We start from the raw sequence: 27478 nt of genomic DNA, 5'->3' as shown, positions 1-27478 counted from the left end.
TACACAGGTGGCAGTGAGTACACAGGTGGCAGTAGGTGAATACGCTGGTGGCAGTAGGTGAGCATGCAGGTGGCAGTGTATACACAGGTGGCAGTGACTACACAGGTGGTTGTAGGTGAGTACACAAGGAGAGCAGACTCACTCACTCACACACACACACACACACACACACACACACACACACACACACACACACACACACACACACACACACACACACACACACAATGGTGTACTGAGTGAACCTTACTCTCCTCGTCAGTTTCTCTGCGCTACATCCACTAACATTTCCTGTTGCAACTTTGTAAGTGGCATCACAGCTTCGCAATATCTTTCAATGTCTTGTTGGAGAGTTAAGTGTCCTCTCTGAGGGAGGTGGGATCACAACACTGCTCGCTAGTCCTCTCACAGACGTTACACCTCATGATACTCGTTATTTCCATGAGTCGTAGTTATTTCACTAATCCAGGGAGCAGAGTGCCACACCAGTGCCGCCCTCTAGGTAGCAGTCTTCGTCACACACACACACACACACACACACACACACACACACACACACACACACACACTGTTCACCTTGGTACACCATAAGGTCACATAATGGCACCAATGCCCACTGGGGCTGCATGCGTACACACAACCTTCTTCGGTCCACAAATTGCACTAAACTAGAACTCTGCACGAGGCAGCCTGGTTGACGACTGACAGGGCGGCGTGTGGTGGAGTGGTGGAGGTGAGGCTGGTGTTGGGGTAACGGTGCTTCCCCTCCTCCCTCCGCCAGTGGCCCTTCCCTACCTTCCCCGCCCCTCCACCAAGCCCCCGCCAACACTGGCACTCCACAACCTGCGCACGCTTTGCTCCACCTGGAGAACGTGTTCCACATTGCCACGTCAGGTGTAGCCCGGGTTCGTCGTTCGTAGACGGATGTATGTGACTACGTATCAGTGCGTGGCTGACCACGTGGTTGCAGGTGAAGACGGTACCGTACAAGGCGTAGCTATGACAACGACGCACTCCGAGTGACCGACACCTGGTTAAGTGAACACGGTACCAGGTGTAACAGTGCCTGAGGAACGTGTTGCTAGTTGCTGTTGTTGTTGTTGTTGTTGTTGCTGCTGCTGCTGCTGCTGTTACTGCTGCTGCTGCTGCTGTTACTGCTGCTGCTGTTACTGCTGCTGCTACTGTTACTGCTGCTGCTACTGTTACTGCTGCTGCTGTTGCTGCTTTTACAGTTGCTGGCCTATGTCAGAAATACATTAGTGTGTTCCCTAGGTTACTGCCTCCCTTTACACACACACACACACACACACACTCACGGGTCCTACCCAACAATTCCGCAGCTTGTGGGTCCTCGTAGCCTCGTTTACCTTATACGCAACAACTAGTTTTTGCGTCTTATAAATCACACTCCGCACACTCCCCTACACTCACCTGTCATCACTATCTTACACTCACTCACCTGTCATCACTATCCTTACACTCCGCTACACTCACTCACCTGTCATCACTATCCTCACCCTCCCTCCCACTCACCTGTCATCACTATCCTCACACTCTCCTACACTCACTCACCTGTCATCACTATCCTCACACTCCCCTACACTCACTCACCTGTCATCACTATCCTCACACTTTCCTACACTCACCTGTCATCACTATCCTCACACTCCCCTACACTCACTTACCTGTCATCACTATCCTCACCCTCCCTTACACTCACCTGTCATCACTATCCTCACACTCCCCTACACTCACTTACCTGTCATCACTATCCTCACCCTCCCTTACATTCACCTGTCATCACTATCCTCACACTCTCCTACACTCACTTACCTGTCATCACTATCCTCACACTCCCCTACACTCACTTACCTCTCATCACTATCCTCACCCTCCCTTACACTCACCTGTCATCACTATCCTCACACTCTCCTACACTCACTCACCTGTCATCACTATCCTCACACTCCCCTACACTCACTCACCTGTCATCACTATCCTCACACTTTCCTACACTCACCTGTCATCACTATCCTCACACTCCCCTACACTCACTTACCTGTCATCACTATCCTCACCCTCCCTTACACTCACCTCTCATCACTATCCTCACACTCCCCTACACTCACCTGTCATCACTATCCTCACCCTCCCTTACACTCACCTGTCATCACTATCCTCACCCTCCCTTACACTCACCTGTCATCACTATCCTCACACTCCCCTACACTCACTCACCTGTCATCACTATCACTCCCTACATCACTATCATACTCACCTGTATCACTATCACCACACTATAACCACAAACTCATGGTACACTACCAAACTTACTAACATACTTCATGTTTAAGGACAGGGAAATGTTGGAAAAGCTTGTCGACTACAAATGTTTATCAAATTCGTAATGCACAGCGGCAGTGTCCGTAGATAAAACTAAACAAAAATCCAAAAAGAGTCAGAGCTAAGGAAAAGAAAGACAGTAAAACCGTAAATATGAAAATTATCACTGATTATTGAGAGAAGGAAGGTGGGAGGAATGAATGAGGGAAATAAACCGGCAAGACTTGATGGTCACTCTACATGAGTCATTCCAAGTGAAGATGAGTACACAGTGCCACCCCGAGTACACAGTGCCACCCCGAGTACACAGTGCCGGCCCAAGTACACAGTGCCACCCCGAGTACACAGTGCCACCCCGAGTACACAGTGCCGCCCCGAGTACACACTGCTACCATAGACGAGCAATCACAGTACCGTGGATCTCATTTAGCAAGAGCGAGACTGGTGACGTCTTTGTTATTTAGTAAAAGATGGAATGTAGAGGAAAAAAATGGAAGGTGACAACGATAGGAAATGAGACTACAGAAGATGACACTAAAATATGAGAAATTTGAGGAGAGACTTGGACGGTGAGAAAGAACTGGAAGACTACAGTAAGACAGGTGTTACAAAGACTTGACATAACGGTAAAATATCACTGCAGCAGGCATGGGTGGATATAAGAAGTAATGAGAACTTGTGCTTGAACCAGGTCCAGAAGGTCAAAATAGAAAGTAGAAGAAATACAGAGAATAAGGGAAAAGAATAAAACCAAGAAGCAGGAAAGAGCTCAAGGGTAAGAAACAAAACAGTTTCATAACTGCTAAAGCAGTACCAAAACAGCTTACCTAGAATGTTCCGAGAGTCAGGGGCCCCTGCGGCCCGGTCCCACACCAGGCCACTACAACTACAGCCAGACTGGTCACGAACTGACTCCTATTCAGTTCCGTCTTGAAGACAGCCAGGGGTTTATTGGTAATCCCACTGATGTCTAGCAGGAAGCTACTGAATAATCTTGGGCCGCTTACACTTACTGTATTGTTTCTCAGTGTACTCATGGCATCCCTGCTTTTTTATTGGGTGTATTTAGCACAGTCTGCTGAGCCTTTTGCCTCGGTAGCAAGTGATTTCAAAACAGGTAAAATATAATCAATACTGCTTCATAACCATATAAGAAGAATGAAAGGTAAAGTGATAAGACGGAAGATAAAGAAACCAGGAAGACAGTGATATAGGGAGGAACGAATAAAAATCATTAAAATATTAATAAGAAAAACAAGAAATGATGGTATGGAACATGGGAGACAACAAATCCAGCCTCACTAAATGACAACAACACAACAACGTAGGAAGCGAAGAAGTTATTGAAGGAACTGAACATAATGAAAGCCGTGTGACTAAGACAGAATTTAGCCATAGATACTGAAGAAGACCGAGACAACTGTGAACTAATTACAAAGAACTGCTAGACAATGGCTAATATGGTCCATATATTTAAGAACAGGTACTGAACTACTGGCAGATATAATTGATCTATTATGTTGTTCAAAGTTTAAGGAAGAATGTGAGAAAGTTAGTGAAGCTTCAGTGAACCTTCAGCTGATTCAAAGATGGAGAATCCTTGATAAATTAGACACATGTGCAACTCTTGGGTATCTTTACTGAGGAAACGTTTCGCCACACAGTGGCTTCATCAGTCCATACAAAGGAGAATCTTGAAGAAAAGGAGAAGAATGAGGTAATCAGTCCCTCAGCTTTGAGTCGATGTGGTCAGTCCACCAATCTTGAATAGAATACGGCATAAGTGCGGAGAAGGAGCTTATAAACCGTAGGCAGGAGAGGTGCAGCAGTCGTATGTGGTGTCACATTTGTTCAATGTTGAAGTAGGTCGTGCACAAGGGTTAGGCAAGCGAAGAATTCCCAAGTATTAAGATCCCAAGAAGTTGCAGTGTTTGACAGGATTGTAGATCAATGGTTCAGAGAACCGACACGTTGATAAATTAGACACATGTTGCACATGTGTCTAATTTATCAACGTGTCGGTTCTCTGAACCATTGACCTACACTGGAGAATCCTGTCTGTCTGAGAAACTTACTGGGGTTCTATGACAGCAACAGAAGGACTGTATCTTCCTGGATTTCAATTGCACATCAACTCGATAATGTTGGCAACGTATGCAAGGCTGGTGAACCCCAGGGTAGTCTTCAGGAACCTTAACAATGAATTCGTTAGAACGTTGCAGACGACATACGCTACACTGGTGAAGGAGTATACAGCGGTGACTTGAGACCCCCCACGTTATAAAGCACGTCCAGAGACTTACAACAGCGCTTGTTCCGGAACTAAAGGGAAATGCCCTACGAGGGAAGACTAAAAGAACTGGCCCCAATGACCTTGGAAGGCTGAGAGACTGAGACAAACACAACGTATTCAAATCTTATACTGGATAGTATGAATGAAAGGCGAGGTCCAGGAATAAGGGGCTATGGAGGGACACACAAGACGCAAATGAACCATGAAGACGCAACAAGTAACACTGTCAGTCTCAAAGTGCTGAAGAAGTGCAATAAGTTAGAAGTGTTGAAGGCAATTTCAACACGCAGTTTTGTGAGTAAGCATGACACAGTCTAGGAAAACAGGAATCCGTATCACCCGCCAATACAGTATAAGAAACAGAGCCAGGAGCTGTGATTCAACCCAAGCAAGAACAAATCGGTAAGTAGACAAGCCACACTCGCCTGTTTGACTTCATCCTCAGATTACACGAGTTGACAACACTTGCACGCAACCCTCAACATTTTTATGTTCGTTCCCTTAAAAGGTGATATATAACTATTAATACTGAGTGATAACTGAGCTTCATGGTACATATTCTTTCAGTTCTGTTTGTCACGCACTTGCACCTGTTGGTCACATTCTGCACCTGTTGGTCACACTTTTGCACCTATTTGCCAAACTCTTACACCCGTTAGACACACTGTGCCTTTAAGTCACACTGAACTCGTTGATCACTAACAGCAACAGCCTGCTTGACTCAGTAATCAACAGTAAGGCTGTGCCTCAGGCCGGCTTTCCCGAGTTATGTATCTCCCTCTACAAGACTATTATAATAGTAACACAAGGTAAAGAAAAAAATAACATTAATTCTCCACACCAGCTGCCTCCAGTTTTAGTGCCACCTGTGAGGCTACACCAGCTGATTATCTTTAGTGCCACCTGTTCCACTACACCAGCTACGTCCTACCTACATTGGACTGCGTTCGGCCAGCACAAACAGTCTATCTAGTCCGGTAATACAGCAGGCGTCCTGGTCTTTGACCACAGAATTAGGTTACAGGTAAGACTACAGGTGACCATTCTACAAAGCAAGAACGTCCACCATACCTTCCTGGCACACCCATCAGTCTCGCACCAGGTGAGAGAAATGTTCATGTTTAAACGTTCATGTCTAAACGTGTCCCACTTCGTTGTCAGAAGTATCTTGGTATTTTTTCTGATTTGCTTATGAATAGGTAAAAACATTTTTTGCAGAGTTATATAACTTAACCTAACCTAACCTAAGCTAACCTAACCCAACCTGACCTCACCTGCAGTCCACTCTCCTAAGGATCGTCAGTATAATTAATCCCGGAAATGGTTATTACGATACCGTGAGTCAGCGTCAGTACGTCACGTCTGGTAAGAGTCTAGGACCTGTAACGTTGACACCAAAATACAAACCATCACTTAACACTGTTCAACAGTCAGCTCGGGGCAAGGGCGGTACCGTTTCCTGTTCCCGTTTCATAGTTTTAATCGCATATATATATATATATATATATATATATATATATATATATATATATATATATATATATATATATATATATATATATATATATTATTTAATTTAATAGCTCTGTGATAAGTTATAATGAGCTAACTTATGCTAACTGACGGCAGAGTAACCTAACCTAACTTGTATGCAGGAATATACCTGCAGCAGTATGTTGTATCCTTGAAGACGAGTTCTCTAGGATACTACCATGATGTTCATCACACAGTAGTGGAATAATGGTACTACCATGATGTTCATCACACAGTAGTGGAATAATGGTACTACCATGATGTTCATCACACAGTAGTGGAATAATGGTACTACCATGATGTTCATCACACAGTAGTGGAATAATGGTACTACCATGATGTTCATCACACAGTAGTGGAATAATAGAAAGATTAAAAAAAAAAAAAAGGCAGTAGGTGGTAAGGAAGAGAAACACCGCTAGACAAGAGGAAACTGGACAAGTATCTCCACCAAGTGCTAGATGAACCAGGATGTGATGGATATGTGGGTCAGTGGGCCGCCAGCAGCAACAACCTGGTTGATGAGGCAAACACCAAACATACCTGGCCCAGAGCCAGGCTGCGAGAGTAACAAACCTCCGGAAACTCATCAAAAGTAGAAAGATAAAACCAAACCCTCGCCACAGTTACCTCTGTAAAAGAGACAGAAAAACTGCCAGAGGATATGAGCAAAGTCTTCCAGTGAGCAGTGGAAAAAAAACTGCTTAGATACTGAAAGAATGAAAATCTCAAGAGAGGCACTATATACAAAATATAAAATCATAAAGAACGAAAGTAACATGTGAAAAATCTGGGTGTAAAAATGTTAGCTAACCTTTCTTTTTTTTTCAAAGAATAAGGCAAATATAAAAAAAAACAGCAATATGACGGGGTGGATAATGAGAACTTTCAAAACAAGGAAAATAGTGTCAATGGTGACATGTTTCAAATCACTTGTGCTAGTTCACTTGTTCAAAGTAGAAGAGATACCAGAGCAGGAGCAGATACAGAGAGGATTTACGAACCGCAAAGAGCTAATTATGCAAAACGACATACTGGATTAAGATATATGGGACAAAATATAGAATAAGCTTAATGAATAGCAGGGGCCCCGTAGGCACAATAAGAAAACATTGTATCAACATCCGTGGGCTCAAACAAATTTACTCTCTACCACAACACACCAGAAATACTACCGGAACAAGCGTAGAAGTATTCAAGAGCAAATTGGACATGTACCCCCGCTAAGTGCAAGATCAACTAGGCTGCGATAGATATACAGGCCAACGGGTCACCGGTAGCAACAACCTGGTTGAACAGGCAAGCACCAGACAAGCCTGGCCCAGGACCGGGCTGAGACAGCAGGAAAACTCTCAAAATCCATCAAAGGTATATCTCTCACATCATGCCTCTGTTGCTATCCCGCAAATCATGTCAGCCACCGTGACTGGGATCACTATTCACTGATGAGTTGAAATTACTACCAGTTGATGGGTAGTTTACACTGCCTCACTCTCTCACGCCATGTGTAGTCTACACTGCCTCACTCTCACACACCATGTGTAGTCTTCACTGCCTCACTCTCACACACCATGCGCAGTCTTCACTGCCTCACTCTCACACACCATGTGTAGTCTACACTGCTTCACTCTCACACACCATGTGTAGTCTACACTGCCTCACTCACACACCATGTGTAGTCTACACTGCTTCACTCTCACACACCATGTGTAGTCTACACTGCCTCACTCACACACCATGTGTAGTCTACACTGCCTTGCTCTCACACACCATGTGTAGTCTACACTGCCTCACTCTCACACACCATGTGTAGTCTACACTGCCTCATACACCATGTGTAGTCTACACTGCCTCATACACCATGTGTAGTCTACACTGCCTCACTCTCACACACAATGAGTAGCCTACACTGCCTCACACACCATGTGTAGTCTACCCTGCCTCACACACCATGTGTAGTCTACACTGCCTCACACACCATGTGTAGTCTACACTGCCTCACACACCATGTGTAGTCTACACTGCCTCACACACCATGTGTAGTCTACACTGCCTCACACACCATGTGTAGTCTACACTGCCTCACACACCACGTGTAGTCTACACTGCCTCACACACCACGTGTAGTCTACACTGCCTCACACACCATGTGTAGTCTACACTGCCTCACACACCACGTGTAGTCTACACTGCCTCACACACCATGTGTAATTTACACTGCCTCACACACCATGTATAGTCTACACTGCCTCACACACCATGTGTAGTCTACACTGCCTCACACACCATGTGTAGTCTACACTGCCTCACACACCATGTGTAGTCTACACTGCCTCACACACCACGTGTAGTCTACACTGCCTCACACCCCATGTGTAGTCTACACTGCCTCACACACCATGTGTAGTCTACACTGCCTATCACACCATGTGTAGTCTACATTGCCTCACACACCATGTGTAGTCTACACTGCCTCACACACCATGTGTAGTCTACACTGCCTCACACACCATGTGTAGTCTACATTGCCTCACACACCATGTGTAGTCTACACTGCCTCACACACCATGTGTAGTCTACATTGCCTCACACACCATGTGTAGTCTACACTGCCTCACACACCATGTGTAATCTACACTGCCTCACACACCATGTGTAATCTACACTGCCTCACACACCATGTGTAGTCTACACTGCCTCACACACCATGTGTAATCTACACTGCCTCACACACCATGTGTAGTCTACACTGCCTCACACACCATGTGTAATCTACACTGCCTCACACACCATGTGTAATCTACACTGCCTCACACACCATGTGTAGTCTACACTGCCTCACACACCATGTGTAATCTACACTGCCTCACACACCATGTGTAGTCTACACTGCCTCACACACCATGTGTAATCTACACTGCCTCACACACCATGTGTAATCTACACTGCCTCACACACCATGTGTAATCTACACTGCCTCACACACCATGTGTAATCTACACTGCCTCACACACCATGTGTAATCTACACTGCCTCACACACCATGTGTAGTCTACACTGCCTCACACACCATGTGTAATCTACACTGCCTCACACACCATGTGTAGTCTACACTGCCTCACACACCATGTGTAATCTACACTGCCTCACACACCATGTGTAATCTACACTGCCTCACACACCATGTGTAGTCTACACTGCCTCACACACCATGTGTAATCTACACTGCCTCACACACAATGTGTAGTCTACACTGCCTCACACACCATGTGTAATCTACACTGCCTCACACACCATGTGTAATCTACACTGCCTCACACACCATGTGTAATCTACACTGCCTCACACACCATGTGTAATCTACACTGCCTCACACACCATGTGTAATCTACACTGCCTCACACACCATGTGTAGTCTACACTGCCTCACACACCATGTGTAATCTACATTGCCTCACACACCATGTGTAGTCTACACTGCCTCACACACCATGTGTAATCTACACTGCCTCACACACCATGTGTAATCTACACTGCCTCACACACCATGTGTAATCTACACTGCCTCACACACCATGTGTAATCTACACTGCCTCACACACCATGTGTAATCTACACTGCCTCACACACCATGTGTAATCTACACTGCCTCACACACCATGTGTAATCTACACTGCCTCACACACCATGTGTAATCTACACTGCCTCACACACCATGTGTAGTCTACACTGCCTCACACACCATGTGTAATCTACACTGCCTCACACACCATGTGTAGTCTACACTGCCTCACACACCATGTGTAATCTACACTGCCTCACACACCATGTGTAATCTACACTGCCTCACACACCATGTGTAATCTACACTGCCTCACACACCATGTGTAGTCTACACTGCCTCACACACCATGTGTAATCTACACTGCCTCACACACCATGTGTAGTCTACACTGCCTCACACACCATGTGTAGTCTACACTGCCTCACACACCATGTGTAATCTACACTGCCTCACACACCATGTGTAGTCTACACTGCCTCACACACCATGTGTAGTCTACACTGCCTCACACACCATGTGTAGTCTACACTGCCTCACACACCACGTGTAGTCTACACTGCCTCACACACCACGTGTAGTCTACACTGCCTCACACACCATGTATAGTCTACACTGCCTCACACACCACGTGTAGTCTACACTGCCTCACACACCACGTGTAGTCTACACTGCCTCACACACCACGTGTAGTCTACACTGCCTCACACACCACGTGTAGTCTACACTGCCTCACACACCACGTGTAGTCTACACTGCCTCACACACCACGTGTAGTCTACACTGCCTCACACACCATGTGTCAAGTGCAAATATTTGTTTATTTGTATTTTGTTTTAATCTTGTTACTGTTGATGATGATGTAGCTGATGTGTGTTTTGTTATTTTTGTTAATTTATTCGTCAACAAATTCTTCACCAGACACCCTGACCACATGATGAACCACTCACTGGTTTACAACTTGACCTTGATTCAGTGTGACCTTGATTCAATGTGATTTTAATTTACTGTTATTCTGATTCACTGTGACTTTGATTCACAGTGATCCTGATTCATTGCAGCCCTGATTCAGTGTGACCTTGATTCAATGTGACCTTGATTCATTGTGATCTTGATATCATAAGTTCACTGCAGACAAGCTAATTCAAGGTTAGTCTATAGTTCTCTACCTCGCGTTGTCTTCTTGAGAGTAAAGGATGTATCCCTCGCCCCCCCACACACAGTACAGTGACAAGGTTATATTATATATCGACAAGAAACGGAGGTGGATATACGCCAGGACATCACAACAAGTTGGATAATCTACAGGCTGCTGCAGGCTGCTGCAGGCTGCTACAGGCTGCATCACAAGTATCTTACCTATGCGTGGTTTTCGGGAAGTCGGGTGTGAGTTCCAATTAACCGCCAAGCTACCAAGTACTCAGTAACGAATAGCAGTTGGTAATTAATAGCAGAACAGGGCGAGCAGACAGGTGTCTATTAGACTAGGAAGAAGGATAAGCATAGAAGACAAACTAGTAGGTGGTTGTGGGTCAGGTCAGGTCAGAGGAGCACGGAAGACCACGTGTCACACGCAAACTCCACATACACACTCATACACCATAACACACATCCCACCCACTACTTTTCACACACTTAATAAACCCACACTCATACAGTTCCACACACACAGGTATGCACCCACACATACAGACCCACACACACTCTCTCCCCCGCACCTTCCTCATACCTCTCTCCCACTCCCTCCCCAGATCCCCCCCTCTCTCTCACCCTCCTCCCCCACTCCTCTCCCTCTTTCTCCCCTCCCTCTCCCTTTCTCCCTCCCCCTCTCTCTCCCCATATTACCCCCTCTTTCCCCCTCCCCACCTCTCTCCCATTTTGCCACTGTCTATCGCTTCCCCCTCTCCCTCCCTCTGCCCCCCACACACACAAACACACACACATACAAACATGCACACACACACACATACACACACAGACAGACACACATAACAGCTACACAGAAATACACAAGTTTTTCATTCTCTGGTAACCCAAAAAAAAAAAATGGGTTGCCAGAGAGCAGGACGGAAAAATAGGGGACTGGAGGATGAGTCTGGGAAGGAAGATTGAATAGCAGAGCTCATGAAAAGGGAACATGAGTGGGGAAGGAAGCTAGAAGAGCTTAGCATGAAAATGGAGGAGAGGACAGCTGCAGAGAGTAGGAAGTGGGAGATGCAAGTCTCAGAAGCAGAGGCTAAGATACAGAGATTAGAAGAACTGAAAAATCTAAAACAACCTGAAGAACTAAAGAGCAATGTGTGCATGACATCAGAAACAGGTACCTCTGTCACAAAGAATGGGAATGGAGGGAACAAAGGAGTGAAACTGTATGCAAAGACTCTATAAGACCATCGTGGAGCCCAAAAGAGAAAGAGGAGTACATTAGGAACAATCGAAGGGACTGTAGAAAATGAAAGAACTAAGCTATATGTAGATGCCCTAAGAAACCATAGTGGAGCCCAGAGAAAGCTGAGAAGGAAAAATGACAGACCACTGGGCCCAAGGACAAGGGATAGTGAAGAGATTGAAAGAAAGAAAGCTGCAATAGAGGCAACTAAATCGAATCAGGGGATACATAGGGATATGCAGTGGGAGAATGAAAGGGAGAGATCAGACTTTGTTTATGGGCTACAGAAAGTTGAAGAGGAAACCTACAATACAAGGGAAAAAAACGATTGAAAGTATCATGAAAGCAACAGGGGAAGACAACATGACCCAGCTGGCAAATTTTCTGAGAATAGGGGGGTATGCAAGACGAAGAAACCGGCCAGTCAAATGATTTTCAAGGCAGAATCGGCTTGAAACAGGATCCTGCAAGAGAAAGCACGACTGAGGACTGGAGAGTTCTCAACCACTACAGAACATGAGAAGAAAGGCAGAAACTGAAAGAGAGGGTACAAAGACAAAATGAGGAAAGAGAGACAAAAATGGAGATGGACAGGAGAACCCAGACTTAGGAGGAAGATCAAATACAACCTCCCTCACAACCGTCTGCAGAAGCCCCCCAACCCTGGCAACCCCAATGCAACCAAACATTCTAACCTAAAACCCAGATGCCATACCCAATGCCCCCACCCACCTCATTATAAACTCCACCTTCACAGCAACCTAGCCATAGTTGTCAGGTCTCCCGCTTCTCCAACCCCAACATACCCCACCAGACCACAGTTTTAGAAAAGAAGTTGAAGGTTTGGTATACAAATGCAGATGGAATAACAAATAAATGTGAGGAGTAGCATGAAAGAATCAAGGAGACATCCCTAGACATAATAGCACTCACAGAAACGAAACTCACCAGGATAACAGATGACTCAAGAAATTGTAATGACACGATTGCAAACAAACCATACCCCCGGCCGGGATTGAACCCGCGGTCATAGAGTCTCAACGCGACGGGCTGGAGTTTTGAGACTCTATGACCGCGGGTTCAATCCCGGTCGGGGGTATGGCAGGATAACAGATGTAATCCTTCCACCTGAATATCAGGTCCTGTGGAAAGATAGAGGGAGCAGAGGGTGAGGAGTTGCACTGCTCATTAAAAATGGGTGGGGATTGAGGAAATGGAAGGAATGGGTGGAATGGGCGAAAGGGATTATGCAGTAGGAACAATCCAGTCTGGGGGCGATAAGGTGGTAATTGCAGTGACATACAACCTGCCACAGAAGTGCAGGAGGCCAAGTGAAGAATACGAAGAGAGTAACAGAGCAATGGTAGACACACTAGCCGAGGTGGCCAGAAGAGCTCACATGGGAAGAGCAAAGTTACTAGTTATCGGTGATTTCAATCACAAGGAGATTGACTGGGAAAACCTGGAGCCCCGTGGGGGTCCCAAAACATGTTAGGGACACTACCAGAGAGAAAGGGGAGGATGAACCAGTAAGACTGGACCTAATATTGACCTTGAGTAGTTCGGACATCGAGGACATTACATACGAAAGGCCCCTCGGAGCTAGTGATCATGTGGTTCTGTGCTTTGAATACATAGTTAAGCTACAAGTGGAGAGGGTAGCAGGAATAGGATGGGAAAAGCCAAACTACAAAAGGGGGGACTACACAGGCATGAGGAACTTCCTGCAAGATGTTCAGTGGGAAAAAGAATTAGCAGGAAAACCAGGAAAAGAAATGATGGACATGACAACAAAATACAAGGAGGCAGGGAAGAGATTTGTTCCCAAGGGCAACAGAAATAATGGGAAGACCAGAATGAGTCCTTGGTTCACCCAAAAGTATAGGGAGGCAAAAAATAAGTGTACTAGGGAATGGAAAAACTACAGAAGACAAAGGACCCAGGAAAATAAAGAGATTAGCCGAAGAGCCAGAAATAAATGTATACAGATAAGAAGGGAGGCTCGGCGACAATACGAAAATGACATAGCATCGAAAGTCAAGTCTGACCCAAAGCTGTTGTATAGCCACATCATGAGGAAAACAACAGCCATAGACCAGGTGGGGAGTTCACAAGAAACGACTAAGAAGTATGTGAGGAGCTCAACACGAGATTTAAAGAAGTATTTACAGTGGAGACAGGAAGGTCTCCAGGAAGTCAGAATAGGAACACCAACAAGGGATACACCAACAAGTACTGGATGAAATACACACAACTTAGGAGATGAAGAAGCTGCTATGTGAACTTACACCACTAACAAAAATCTTCAACACATCCAGTGAAAGTGGGCAACTACCTGAGGTATGGAATATGGCAAATGTAGTCTCAATTTTTAAGAAAGGAGACAGACACCAGGCATTAAACTACAGACCTGTGTCAATGACGTGTATAGGAGAGTGGTGGAGCACCTAGAAAGAAACAAGCTTATAAACGACAACCAGCACGGTTTCAGGGAAGGAAAATCCTGTGTCACAAACCTACTGGAGTTTTATGACAAGGTAACAGAAGACACGAGAGAGAGGGGTGGGTAGATTGCATTTTCTTGGACTGCAAGAAGGCCTTCAACACAGTTCCTCACAAGAGGTTAATGGAAAAGCCAGGGGGCCAGGCATGCATAACAGGAAAGGCACTGCAATGGATCAGAAAATATCTGACAGGGAGGCAATAATGAGTCATGGTACGCGACGAGGTGTCAGTGGGCGCCTGTGACGAGCGGGGTTCCACAGGGGTCAGTCCCAGGAGCTGTGCTGTTTTTGGTATATGTGGATGACATGATGGAAGGGATAGACTCAGAAGTCTCCCTATTTGGAGATGATGTAAAGTTAATGAGGAGAATTAATTCGGATAACGATCAGGCAGGACTACAACAAGACCTGGACAAGCTACAAGATTGGGGAAGGGCAAAGAAGACCACAGACACAGTATTGTCTAGGTGGCCATAGACTGCAAACCTCACTCAAGGAAAAAGTTGTTGGGGTGAGTATAATACCGAGCACATCTCCTGAGGTGCACATCAACCAGATAACTGCTGTAGCATATGGGCGCCTGGCAAACCTAAGAATAGCATTCCGATACCTCAGTAAGGAATCGTTCAAGACTCTGTACACAATGTACGTCAGAGCTAAGGGGATTGTCCTACGAAGAAAGGTGAAGAGAAATCGGCCTGACGACACTGGAGGATAGGAGGGTTAGGGGAGACATGATGACGACATATAAAATACTGCGAGGAATTGACAAGGTAGACAGAGACAGGATGTTCAAGAAATGGGACACAGAAACAAGGGGTGACAGTGGGAAGTTGAAGACTCCGATGTGTCAAAGGGATGTTAGGAAGTATTTCTTCAGTCACAGAGTTGTCAGGAAATGGAATAGCCTAGAAAGTGACGTAGTGGAGGCAGGAACCATACATAGTTTTAAGACGAGGTTTGATAAAGTTCACGGAGCAGGGAGACGACCTAGTAGCGATCAGTGAAGTGGAGGGGCCAGGAGCTATGAATCGACCCCAGCAACCACAAATAAGTACAAATTGGCGAGTACACACACACATACATGATAACGACATATAAAATACTGAAAGGAATTGACAAGATGGACAGGGACATAATGTTCCAGAGATGGGACACAACAACAAGGAGTCACAATTGAAAGCTGAAGACTCAAATGAGTGACAGGGATGTTAGGAAGTATTTCTTCAGTCACAGACTTGTCAGGAAGTGGAATAGTCTGGAAAGGGAGGTGGTGGAGGCAGGATCCATACATAGCTTTAAGAAGAGGAATGATAAAGCTCACGAAGCAGGGAGTAAGTGGACGTAGTAGCGACCAGTGAAGAGACTGGATCAGGAGCACTGAATCGACCCCTGCAACCACAATTAGGTGAGTACACACATACACACAAACACACACATACACACGCAAACACTGCTACGTGTTATCGTGAGGGTGAGGTGTGTACCCCCTCACCCCCACCAACCCACCCACACACACACACACTTCCCGTCTTGCGCTAGTTAATAAGAATTCGTCAGGCAATGTACCATAATGGAATAGGGTGCGTGCGTGTCTGCGTGATTGTTTTATCATCGATTTACCTTTGTGTGTGTTATTATTATTATTATTATTATTATAAAAAAAGAAGCGCTAAACCACAAGGGCTATACAGCGCTGCAGGACAGGGAAGGATTTGAGGTTATCGGGTAGCAAGAGGGAGAGGGATGATTAGTAGGTTATGGAGTGCAGTGGGGCAGTGTGGGTAGTGCAGGGGTAGAGGGTAGCAAAAGACTGAGGTTGAAAGGGCTGAGGGGAATGCTAAAGGTATCATCATCATCAGAGTTTGTGGAGCAAATTAGCTGTTGTCAAAAAGTCAATGAGAGAATCCGAATTAAAGGAGCGTCCATCAGCAAGAAGGGAAGGTAAAGAACGAGCAACAGAGCAGAGACGACGTTGGAGGTAAATTCTGCGTGCTAGTTGATAGAATGGGCAGTCCAACAGAATGTGGCTAACAAATACAGGAACCTGACAATTCTCACAGAGAGGAACAGGGCGCCTCTCCATGAGATACCCGTGAGTAAGACGAGTGTGGCCGATGCGAAGACGGGAGAGAGTAGTCTCCCAACCCCGACATTGATGACAAGAAGATGGCCAGTAACCTATGCTCAGTTTAATAGAATGAAGTTTGTTATAGAGTAGATGAGACCAACTTTGTTGCCAACGGTTTGTTGTGTTGATTGTCACATCTGGATTCCACCTCTGAAACTACTGTGGCCAGCATAATTACCCTCTTACCACTTAAATCTTGTCATTCCTACCCTTAAAACTGCATGTCATTTATATATATATATATATATATATATATATATATATATATATATATATATATATATATATGTGTGTGTGTGTGTGTGTGATACAGCAATCAGTCTCAGGTATAACACAGCAACGAGTCCCAGATATGACACAGCAACGAGTCCCAGATATGACACAGCAACGAGTCCCAGGTATAACACAGCAACCAGTCCCAGGTATGACACAGCAACGAGTCCCAGGTATAACACAGCAACGAGTCCCAGGTATAACACAGCAACCAGTCCCAGGTATGACACAGCAACGAGTCCCAGGTATAACACAGCAACCAGTCCCAGGTATAACACAGCAACCAGTCCCAGGTATGACACAGCAACGAGTCCCAGGTATAACACAGCAACCAGTCCCAGGTATAACACAGCAACCAGTCCCAGGTATGACACAGCAACGAGTCCCAGGTATAACACAGCAACCAGTCCCAGGTATAACACAGCAACCAGTCCCAGGTATAACACAGCAACGAGTCCCAGGTATAACACAGCAACCAGTCCCAGGTATAACACAGCAACCAGTCCCAGGTATGACACAGCAACGAGTCCCAGATATGACACAGCAACGAGTCCCAGGTATAACACAGCAACCAGTCCCAGATATAACACAGCAACCAGTCCCAGGTATAACACAGCAACCAGTCCCAGGTATAACACAGCAACCAGTCCCAGGTATAACACAGCAACCAGTCCCAGGTATAACACAGCAACCAGTCCCAGGTATGACACAGCAACCAGTCCCAGGTATGACACAGCAACCAGTCCCAGGTATGACACAGCAACCAGTCCCAGGTATAACACAGCAACCAGTCCCAGGTATGACACAGCAACTAGTCCCAGGTATGACACAGCAACCAGTCCCAGGTATAACACAGCAACCAGTCCCAGGTATGACACAGCAACCAGTCCCAGGTATAACACAGCAACCAGTCCCAGATATGACACAGCAACTAGTCCCAGGTATGACACAGCAACCAGTCCCAGGTATAACACAGCAACCAGTCCCAGGTATGACACAGCAACGAGTCCCAGATATGACACAGCAACGAGTCCCAGATATGACACAGCAACGAGACCCAGAAATGACACAGCAACCACTCCCAGGTATGACACAGCAACCAGTCCCAGGTATAACACAGCAACCAGTCCCAGGTATGACACAGCAACCAGTCCCGGGTATAACACAGCAACCAGTCCCAGGTATAACACAGCAACCAGTCCCAGGTATGACACAGCAACCAGTCCCAAGTATAACACAGCAACCAGTCCAGGTATGACACAGCAACCAGTCCCAGGTATAACACAATAACCAGTCCCAGGTATGACACAACAACCAGTCCCAGGCATGACACAGCAACCAGTCCCAGGTATAACACAGCAACCAGTCCCAGGTATGACACAGCAACCAGTCCCAGGTATGACACAGCAACCAGTCCCAGGTATAACACAGCAACCACTCCCAGGTATAACACAGCAACTAGTCCCAGGTATGACACAGCAACCAGTCCCAGATATGACACAGCAACGAGTCCCATATATGACACAGCAACAAGTCCCAGATATGACACAGCAACCAGTCCCAGGTATGACACAGCAACCAGTCCCAGATATGACACAGCAACTAGTCCCAGGTATGACACAGCAACCAGTCCCAGGTATAACACAGCAACCAGTCCCAGGTATAACACAGCAACCAGTCCCAGGGATGACACAGCAACTAGTCCCAGGTATAACACAGCAACCAGTCCCAGGTATGACACAGCAACCAGTCCCAGGTATGACACAGCAACCAGTCCCAGATATGACACAGCAACGAGTCCCAGATATGACACAGCAACGAGTCCCAGATATGACACAGCAACCAGTCCCAGGTATGACAAAGCAACCAGTCCCAGGTATAACACAGCAACCAGTCCCAGGTATGACACAGTAACCAGTCCCAGGTATAACACAGCAACCAGTCCCAGGTATAACACACCAACCAGTCCCAGGTATGACACAGCAACCAGTCCCAGGTATAACACAGCAACCAGTCCAGGTATGACACAGCAACCAGTCCCAGGTATAACACAATAACCAGTCCCAGGTATGATACAACAACCAGTCCCAGGCATGACACAGCAACCAGTCCCAGGTATAACACAGCAACCAGTCCCAGGTATGACACAGCAACTAGTCCCAGGTATGACACAGCAACCAGTCCCAGGTATAACACAGCAACCAGTCCCAGGTATAACACAGCAACCAGTCCCAGGTATGACACAGCAACTAGTCCCAGGTATAACACAGCAACCAGTCCCAGGTATGACACAGCAACCAGTCCCAGGTATGACACAGCAACCAGTCCCAGGTATGACACAGCAACCAGTCCCAGGTATGACACAGCAACCAGTCCCAGGTATAACACAATAACCAGTCTCAGGTATGACACAACAACCAGTCCCAGGTATGACACAGCAACCAGTCCCAGGTATAACACAGCAACCAGTCCCAGGTATGACACAGCAACCAGTCCCAGGTATAACACAGCAACCAGTCCCAGGTATAACACAGCAACCAGTCCCAGGTATAACACAGCAACCAGTCCCAGGTATGACACAGCAACCAGTCCCAGGTATGACACAGCAACCAGTCCCAGGTATGACACATCAACCAGTCCCAGGTATAACACAGCAACCAGTCCCAGGTATGACACAGCAACTAGTCCCAGGTATGACACAGCAACCAGTACCAGGTATAACACAGCAACCAGTCCCAGGTATGACACAGCAACCAGTCCCAGGTATAACACACCAACCAGTCCCAGATATGACACAGCAACTAGTCCCAGGTATGACACAGCAACCAGTCCCAGGTATAACACAGCAACCAGTCCCAGGTATGACACAGCAACGAGTCTCGGATATGACACAGCAACGAGTCCCAGATATGACACAGCAACGAGTCCCAGATATGACACAGCAACGAGTCCCAGATATGACACAGCAACCAGTCCCAGGTATGACACAGCAACCAGTCCCAGGTATAACACAGCATCCAGTCCCAGGTATGACACAGCAACCAGTCCCAGGTATAACACAGCAACCAGTCCCAGGTATGACACAGCAACCAGTCCCAGGTATAACACAGCAACCAGTCCCAGGTATAACACAGCAACCAGTCCCAGGTATGACACAGCAACCAGTCCCAAGTATAACACAGCAACCAGTCCAGGTATGACACAGCAACCAGTCCCAGGTATAACACAATAACCAGTCCCAGGTATGACACAACAACCAGTCCCAGGCATGACACAGCAACCAGTCCCAGGTATAACACAGCAACCAGTCCCAGGTATAACACAGCAACCAGTCCCAGGTATGACACAGCAACCAGCCCCAGGTATGACACAGCAACCAGTCCCAGGTATAACACAGCAACCACTCCCAGGTATAACACAGCAACTAGTCCCAGGTATGACACAGCAACCAGTCCCAGATATGACACAGCAACGAGTCCCATATATGACACAGCAACGAGTCCCAGATATGACACAGCAACCAGTCCCAGGTATGACACAGCAACCAGTCCCAGATATGACACAGCAACGAGTCCCAGATATGACACAGCAACTAGTCCCAGGTATGACACAGCAACCAGTCCCAGGTATAACACAGCAACCAGTCCCAGGTATAACACAGCAACCAGTCCCAGGTATGACACAGCAACTAGTCCCAGGTATAACACAGCAACCAGTCCCAGGTATGATACAGCAACCAGTCCCAGGTATGACACAGCAACCAGTTCCAGATATGACACAGCAACGAGTCCCAGATATGACACAGCAACGAGTCCCTGATATGACACAGCAACCAGTCCCAGATATGACACAGCAACGAGTCCCTGATATGACACAGCAACCAGTCCCAGGTATGACACAGCAACCAGTCCCAGGTATAACACAGCAACCAGTCCCAGGTATGACACAGCAGCCAGTCCCAGGTATAACACAGCAACCAGTCCCAGGTATAACACAGCAACCAGTCCCAGGTATGACACAGTAACCAGTCCCAGGTATAACACAGCAACAAGTCCAGGTATGACACAGCAACCAGTCCCAGGTATAACACAATAACCAGTCCCAGGTATGACACAACAACCAGTCCCAGGCATGACACAGCAACCAGTCCCAGGTATGACACAGCAACCAGTCCCAGGTATGACACAGCAACTAGTCCCAGGTATGACACAGAAACCAGTCCCAGGTATAACACAGCAACCAGTCCCAGGTATAACACAGCAACCAGTCCCAGGTATGACACAGCAACCAGTCCCAGGTATAACACAGCAACCAGTCCCAGGTATGACACAGCAACCAGTCCCAGGTATGACAAAGCAACCAGTCCCAGGTATGACACAGCAACCAGTCCCAGGTATGACACAGCAACCAGTCCCAGGTATAACATAATAACCAGTCTCAGGTATGACACAACAACCAGTCCCAGGTATGACACAGCAACCAGTCCCAGGTATAACACAGCAACCAGTCCCAGGTATGACACAGCAACCAGTCCCAGGTATGACACAGCAACCAGTCCCAGGTATAACACAGCAACCACTCCCAGGTATAACACAGCAACTAGTCCCAGGTATGACACAGCAACCAGTCCCAGGTATAACACAGCAACCAGTCCCAGGTATGACACAGCAACCAGTCCCAGGTATAACACAGCAACCAGTCCCAGGTATGACACAGCAACCAGTCCCAGGTATGACACAGCAACCAGTCCCAGGTATGACACAGCAACCAGTTCCAGGTACGACACAGCAACCAGTCCCAGGTATAACACAGCAACCAGTCCCAGGTATGACACAGCAACCAGTCCCAGGTATAACACAGCAACCAGTCCCAGGTATGACACAGGGATGTGATAACAACAAGCAGTATTGACAGATCCAACATGCCATCACTGAGACATGCTTATTGGAAACGCTGTGGTCTTGGGACCTTGATCACTCTAAATTAGGCCAAGGTCTCAGGACCTAAATGTTTACAACGAAACACATCCATGGTGACATAATACAGCACACTGTGTTCCCTCAATAAGCAGTACCAGCATGTAATGGCGCTCACAGAAACCAGTAACACGTATGTCACGTGTATTATCCATGTATGTTACAGATATGTCAGTGTGGTGGTGTTCATGAAGGTGGTGACCACTTACAGCAGCGCTCCCACATGAACCAAGTGAGAGTTATACCTGAGTTACGGGAGTAACTGTCTAGCCCGGCTCCTTGACCCCCATCCCTCCCGCCCTCGTTCCCCCTCCCTCCCTCCCTCCCTCCCTCTCTCTCTCTCCCTCTCTCTCTCTCTCAGAACAGAAAAAAGTTCAGAGGCTCACTGTGAGTCAGTTCTGGACTGACTTACAAAGATCTTTGTAGAGGAACTCGACCTTACAACACTGGGATAGAGGAGAACCAAGAAAGATATAATCATTACGTACCAGATACTCTGGCTCTGATGCACAGAATCTAGTGGGTGTACAGGCAGAAGATAAAAACACATGCAAGTATCGTAGGGATGTAAGATAGTATTACTTTCTCTGAGGATGGCTAGAAAGTAGAATAATTTGCACGAGAAAGTGGACATACTTGTAACATATTTGTAACCCGTTTCCAGAGTTAGTCTACACTTGTAGCGAGGTCTGTGGTTAGACATCATTATTGACGGCAGGGCCTCGTAGCGCAGTCTACGGTCAAACATTATTACGGACGGCAGGGCCTCGTAGCGCAGTCTACAAACATCCTTATTGACGGCAGGGCCTCGCAGCGCAGTCTACAAACATCCTTATTGACGGCAGGGGCTCGTAGCGCAGTCTGCAGTTTAACATTATTGACGGCAGGGCCTTGTCGCGCAGAGTAACACAGCACTGAAGAAGGGCTACCTCCAGCATAGCTCTGCTCCAGGCATCACACTTGCTCAAAATTCGACTATAACACTGCTGTGCCAGCAATATATAAACAAAGCATCTGACCCCAACCTTATCATTATTTCCGTGACTTTCGTAGGGGTTCTTAAAAGGAGATATCGAGGGTTGAAGATAGACACACTTGTAGGATGGTAACGCTATACTGTCAGACTGTGGTAATGGGAGATGGAGCCCCCAGCCTGCCTTGTCCTGCCTATGTCTACACGCCGACTGAGAGGGAGGCAGAGGTACGAACGTACACATGCGCATCCCGTGACGTCACACAGTCACTCGGCCTAAGGGGTCTTCTATATAAAGCACATGGATGATACTATAATGCTCAGCTAATCTATACAACACATGTAAGGGGATTCAGCAACTATGCTGACAGCTCGGTCATGTTACTTATGTCGTCTCGACATACACTACTATGCTATAGGCTGAACAGGCAGGTGGTTCTGGGCTGATTCTATACAATAACAAATTCATATATAACTTAGAACTAATGGATGGTATCATACTGGATGTTAACATAATGAGTTTTACGTAATGGGTGTTGACGTAATCACTTTTAACGTAATGCATTACGACTTATAAGAACAATACATTGTACAATATGGATGGAATTGATCGATCGATCTGTATTCATGCACTCTACAGATTCTGAGGAAGAATAAATATATACATACAAGGTGAAATTAACAGCAAAGGCATCTGGTGCACACTCAGATCATTACTGTCATATTCTCAGAATACGGAGGGAGAGTAAACACGAAAATTTCTGACGAACTGATCGGCTAATAACAAAACACAGTTGACAGTTTCATTCATCTCGGACATCTAATTATACAGGCTGTTTACACTTACACCCAATTCTGCGAGGTAAGGTTTACATATGCAGAATGGTTATCATCTCTGGGAGGATCGAATTCCTCTGCAATGGCTAACACATGCCTTGATTGAGGGAGATCTGAATGAGTATCTACAAAAGATACAGCTACATTCACTAGTGACTGTGGAATTACTAACTGGTACACTCTTCTACTTGGAGTACTCAACTCGACTGTTCGATACAGTAATTCTTGGCTCATTACAGAGTCACTAATATATTTTATTCAGGGGAAAGCGCTAAACCCCTAGGGATCATACAGCCCGTGGGGGGAATGGAAGGCATTCGATCCAAGGAGAGGATAAATCCAGTTCCTTGAACCAAGAGCTCGCATCACCGTCCTGAAGGTAACCTTGAGAGGACAGAGGCGCGGCTGTACACGGTAGACATATAAAATACCGACATGAGGGTGAAAGACGAGTGCAGCACTCCAAGGTCCTTTATTAACTACGTTTCGTCAGCACAGTGGGCGAAATCACTCCTCATTTATATAAATGGTTCAGAAAACCGAGAAGTAGATGAATGAGACACACGTGCAACATTTAGGTATCTTTATTGAGGACACGTGTCGCCAGCCAGTGACTTCTTCAGTCCAACCGCGAGAAGAAAAGTGGAAAATGAGAAGTCTGAGGTAATCAGTCCCTCAAGTCTGGAATCGATATGTTCAGTCCATCAATTTTTGCTGATGAAAGTGCAGAATGTGCGCGAAGAAGAGAGAGATGAGGTGAAGAAGCAGTAGGCGGAGGTCACCGGTGGAAAAATCTGCTTGTGTAAATAAGTCATGACTGTAGGTTTAAGCAAGCGTTGAAGAATTCTCTGTATCAGGATGTTAAGATGTTTTGTGTCTGACAGGTATTATAAAAATGTTTCAGAAAAACAAAAAGCTGATGAATTCCTGCCAGACACAGCAACATCTTGGGATCCTGATATAGGGAATTCTTAATCGCTTGTCTAACCTATAGTCATGACCTACTTACACTAGTGGGTGTTTCCACTGGTGACACCGCCTGCCCCTTCAACTCCCCTGTCTGCAGGGAAGTTGAAGCAGCAGCAGCAGGCAGTTGAAGCTACTTCTCCAAGCATATGCTGTACTTTTATCAAGACTGATTAACTCTTCCTCCACCATTGTTCTCTGCATTAAACTGATGAAGCCACTGGCTGGAGAAACGTTTCCACAATAAAGATACTCAAATGTTGTACAAGTGTTTCGGTCATCCATCACCATTATTTTTACTCCAATAGCCACTAATACTAACGGTTCACTCTCAGTTATCTTCAATACTCAAACAGATGTTTGTAAACTTAGTCTGTTTTTTTCCCCCCACTGAGGCCGTCACTTCACAGAAAATGGTATCTCATCAGTGTTGTGGGTGACTACTGCATGAAGTACAGGTGCTCCCGTTCTCTCTGGTGCCACAATACTGCAGAAGAAAACGAGTTTTGGTGTATGTCTCTAGTGCAGCAGGAGACAGTGTGAAGGAGAAAGTAACAACAGGGCTGTGCCGGCACGAGCACGTGCCGGCACGAGCCTGGCCCATGGCCTGGCTCAGAGAGTAGATTTACTCTCGAAATTCTTCAAAGATATATACTAGCAAATTGCAATTTTGCACAGCTGAATAAAACGAAGAAAAAATAATAAATTGAAAATATAAGATTTGTTATAAAGTTCTATAGATATTATGACATAACGTGTGTGTTTCTTCAGTCTATAACTCAAGATCTATAAGTTAAATTATATAACTACACGATGTAACGTCAATTCTGAAATTGATGTGTACATCTACCTGCCTGGAGGGTTTACGCTAAAACATCGACACCATGCCTAACCCTTCTAGGGTAGGGTAGGTACCTGAGCCCGAGCCTTTAGCTCATAAGACTGTCATTCCCATTAGCCCCCTTGGGGCGGGGATGGCAGACCAGAGAGGCCTAGCTTGTGGCTAGGCCTGGGGACAGTTGGTCCCAAAGATGAGGAGGTACTTGTGCCTCCTCCCATGGGAGACTTAGGTCTCAGACACTCCCTAAAGAGGGAGCCAAGGCCGGGCCACCACTTGGAAAAGGCCCGGGCCGGGAGAATACCGGCTAATCTTTAATAATAATAATAATAATTACGCTATGAGTATGCAGAGGGCCAGCGCCCCCGCAGCACGGTATCAGATCACGCCTGCTGGTCAATGGCTTGATCAACGAAACTGTTGGTGCTAGTCGTATTAAGGCCAAAGTATGCACTACAGACTAGCTGATTATGATTTTACTTGAGAAACTTACCAAGCTCTGTCTTGAAGACAGTCAGGGGTCTGTTGGTAATTCTTTTGATTTATGAAGGAATGATGATGTTGCAAAAACTTGGCCCCTCCACACTTATTGAGTTTTTTTCCTTGGTATATTTATTACACCCTGCTTATCATTAAAGGTATTTTGCTCCTTCACAACCTGGATGATCAGGCCATTTACCGGGAAGACTGGTCTGATACTTGGCCTCGGGGACGTTGACTCTTGGAACACTCTTCAGGCAGACTCTCCAGGCAAGCAGATATACATATAATCAGATACGATGTTACAGTATGTAGAAACACGTAAATTATCACGTGCCTTGAAGAGCTTGATCTCTGTGCAGATTTGGTACCAGTCAAATAATTTTCCAGATGTAGACTTTACTGTGTCTCCCTGCGCTCCAAGGAGTAAAGACCAAGGACCTTCAGACGTTTCCAGTAATTTAGGTGCTTGACTGAATTAATGCGAACAGTGAAGGTTCTCTGCACGTTCTCCAGGTTTGCAGTTTCACCTGCCTTGAACGGGACTGTCAGAGAAAAGCAGTACTCTAGCCTGTGGAGAACAAGTGACTTGAAGATTATCGTTATGGCCTGCATCTCTTGTTTAGAACATTCTAGTTATCCAGGCTATTTTTGTCATTGCAGTTATGATAGTGACACTGTAGTGATCCTTGACGGTGAGATCTGAAATAATCACTCCTAAGTGTCCCATTATTAGTCTTACACTAAATTTCAATCTTTCCATAACAGAGCAGCTGGATGAACGTCACGTTATTATCAGTGACCCACTGCAAGACTGTCAGCGTGTAGGCTTATTGAATCTTCAATGGAAGACGCACTCATACATATTCTGGTATCATCTACAAAGGATGATACAGTGCTATGATTCATATTTATGTCTATATCGGACACGAGAATGAGAAAGAGAGCAGAGGCCAGTACTGTGCCTTGGGGAACAGCTTTCCACTATGGCAACCTCCGATTTCTCTCTGTTCGTTATGACATTTTAGGTTCAATTAGAAAATTAAATATCCACCTTATCCACCAAAAGCTTTCGGCGAGTCTGTGTACACTACAACTGCACTTTGTTCGTCTTCCACAGTAATCAAGACTATGTCATCATGATCTCAAAACGCTTCATATCCTCTGAATCGTCGAAATGCATAGTAACGTAACTTTTGATGCCAGCAAGGAGCTTTGACCCAAAGAATTAGAACAGTCCTAACATACCTTGGATCGAAGCTGACTGCCTCCCATTCCCAGACGCTGTATGGCCCCTACGGATTTGGCGCTTTCCCCTGATTATAATAATCACTGAATTCAGTCCCAACGAAGGCCCTTAGCTATACACAAATAACCCGC

The 27478-nt window shown here is 46.1% G+C and overlaps 1 protein-coding gene across 6 annotated transcripts in view; it reads right to left on the bottom strand.

Annotated features, from left to right (window-relative positions):
- Window positions 1-23193, bottom strand: part of Btk (tyrosine-protein kinase Btk29A) — a 728553-nt gene extending 705360 nt beyond the window's left edge. Inside the window, exon 1 of one of the 6 annotated variants that reach the window (XM_070084310.1) lies at window positions 22641-23193. In XM_070084310.1, the coding sequence (XP_069940411.1) occupies window positions 22641-22752 (112 nt within the window). In that variant the 5' untranslated portion in view covers window positions 22753-23193. Of the gene's footprint in view, window positions 1-576; window positions 708-22640 lie in introns of those variants that run through there. The other 5 variants (XM_070084315.1, XM_053773706.2, XM_070084312.1 and 2 more) reach the window with 5 other exon arrangements.
- Between the last annotated feature and the right edge of the window lie 4285 nt (window positions 23194-27478).

The sequence above is a fragment of the Cherax quadricarinatus genome, chromosome 12 (genome assembly GCF_038502225.1).
Source record: "Cherax quadricarinatus isolate ZL_2023a chromosome 12, ASM3850222v1, whole genome shotgun sequence".
Taxonomy (NCBI): domain Eukaryota; kingdom Metazoa; phylum Arthropoda; class Malacostraca; order Decapoda; family Parastacidae; genus Cherax; species Cherax quadricarinatus.
Note: the sequence above shows the minus strand (reverse complement) of the source record. Positions and strands in the feature narration are given on the sequence as shown.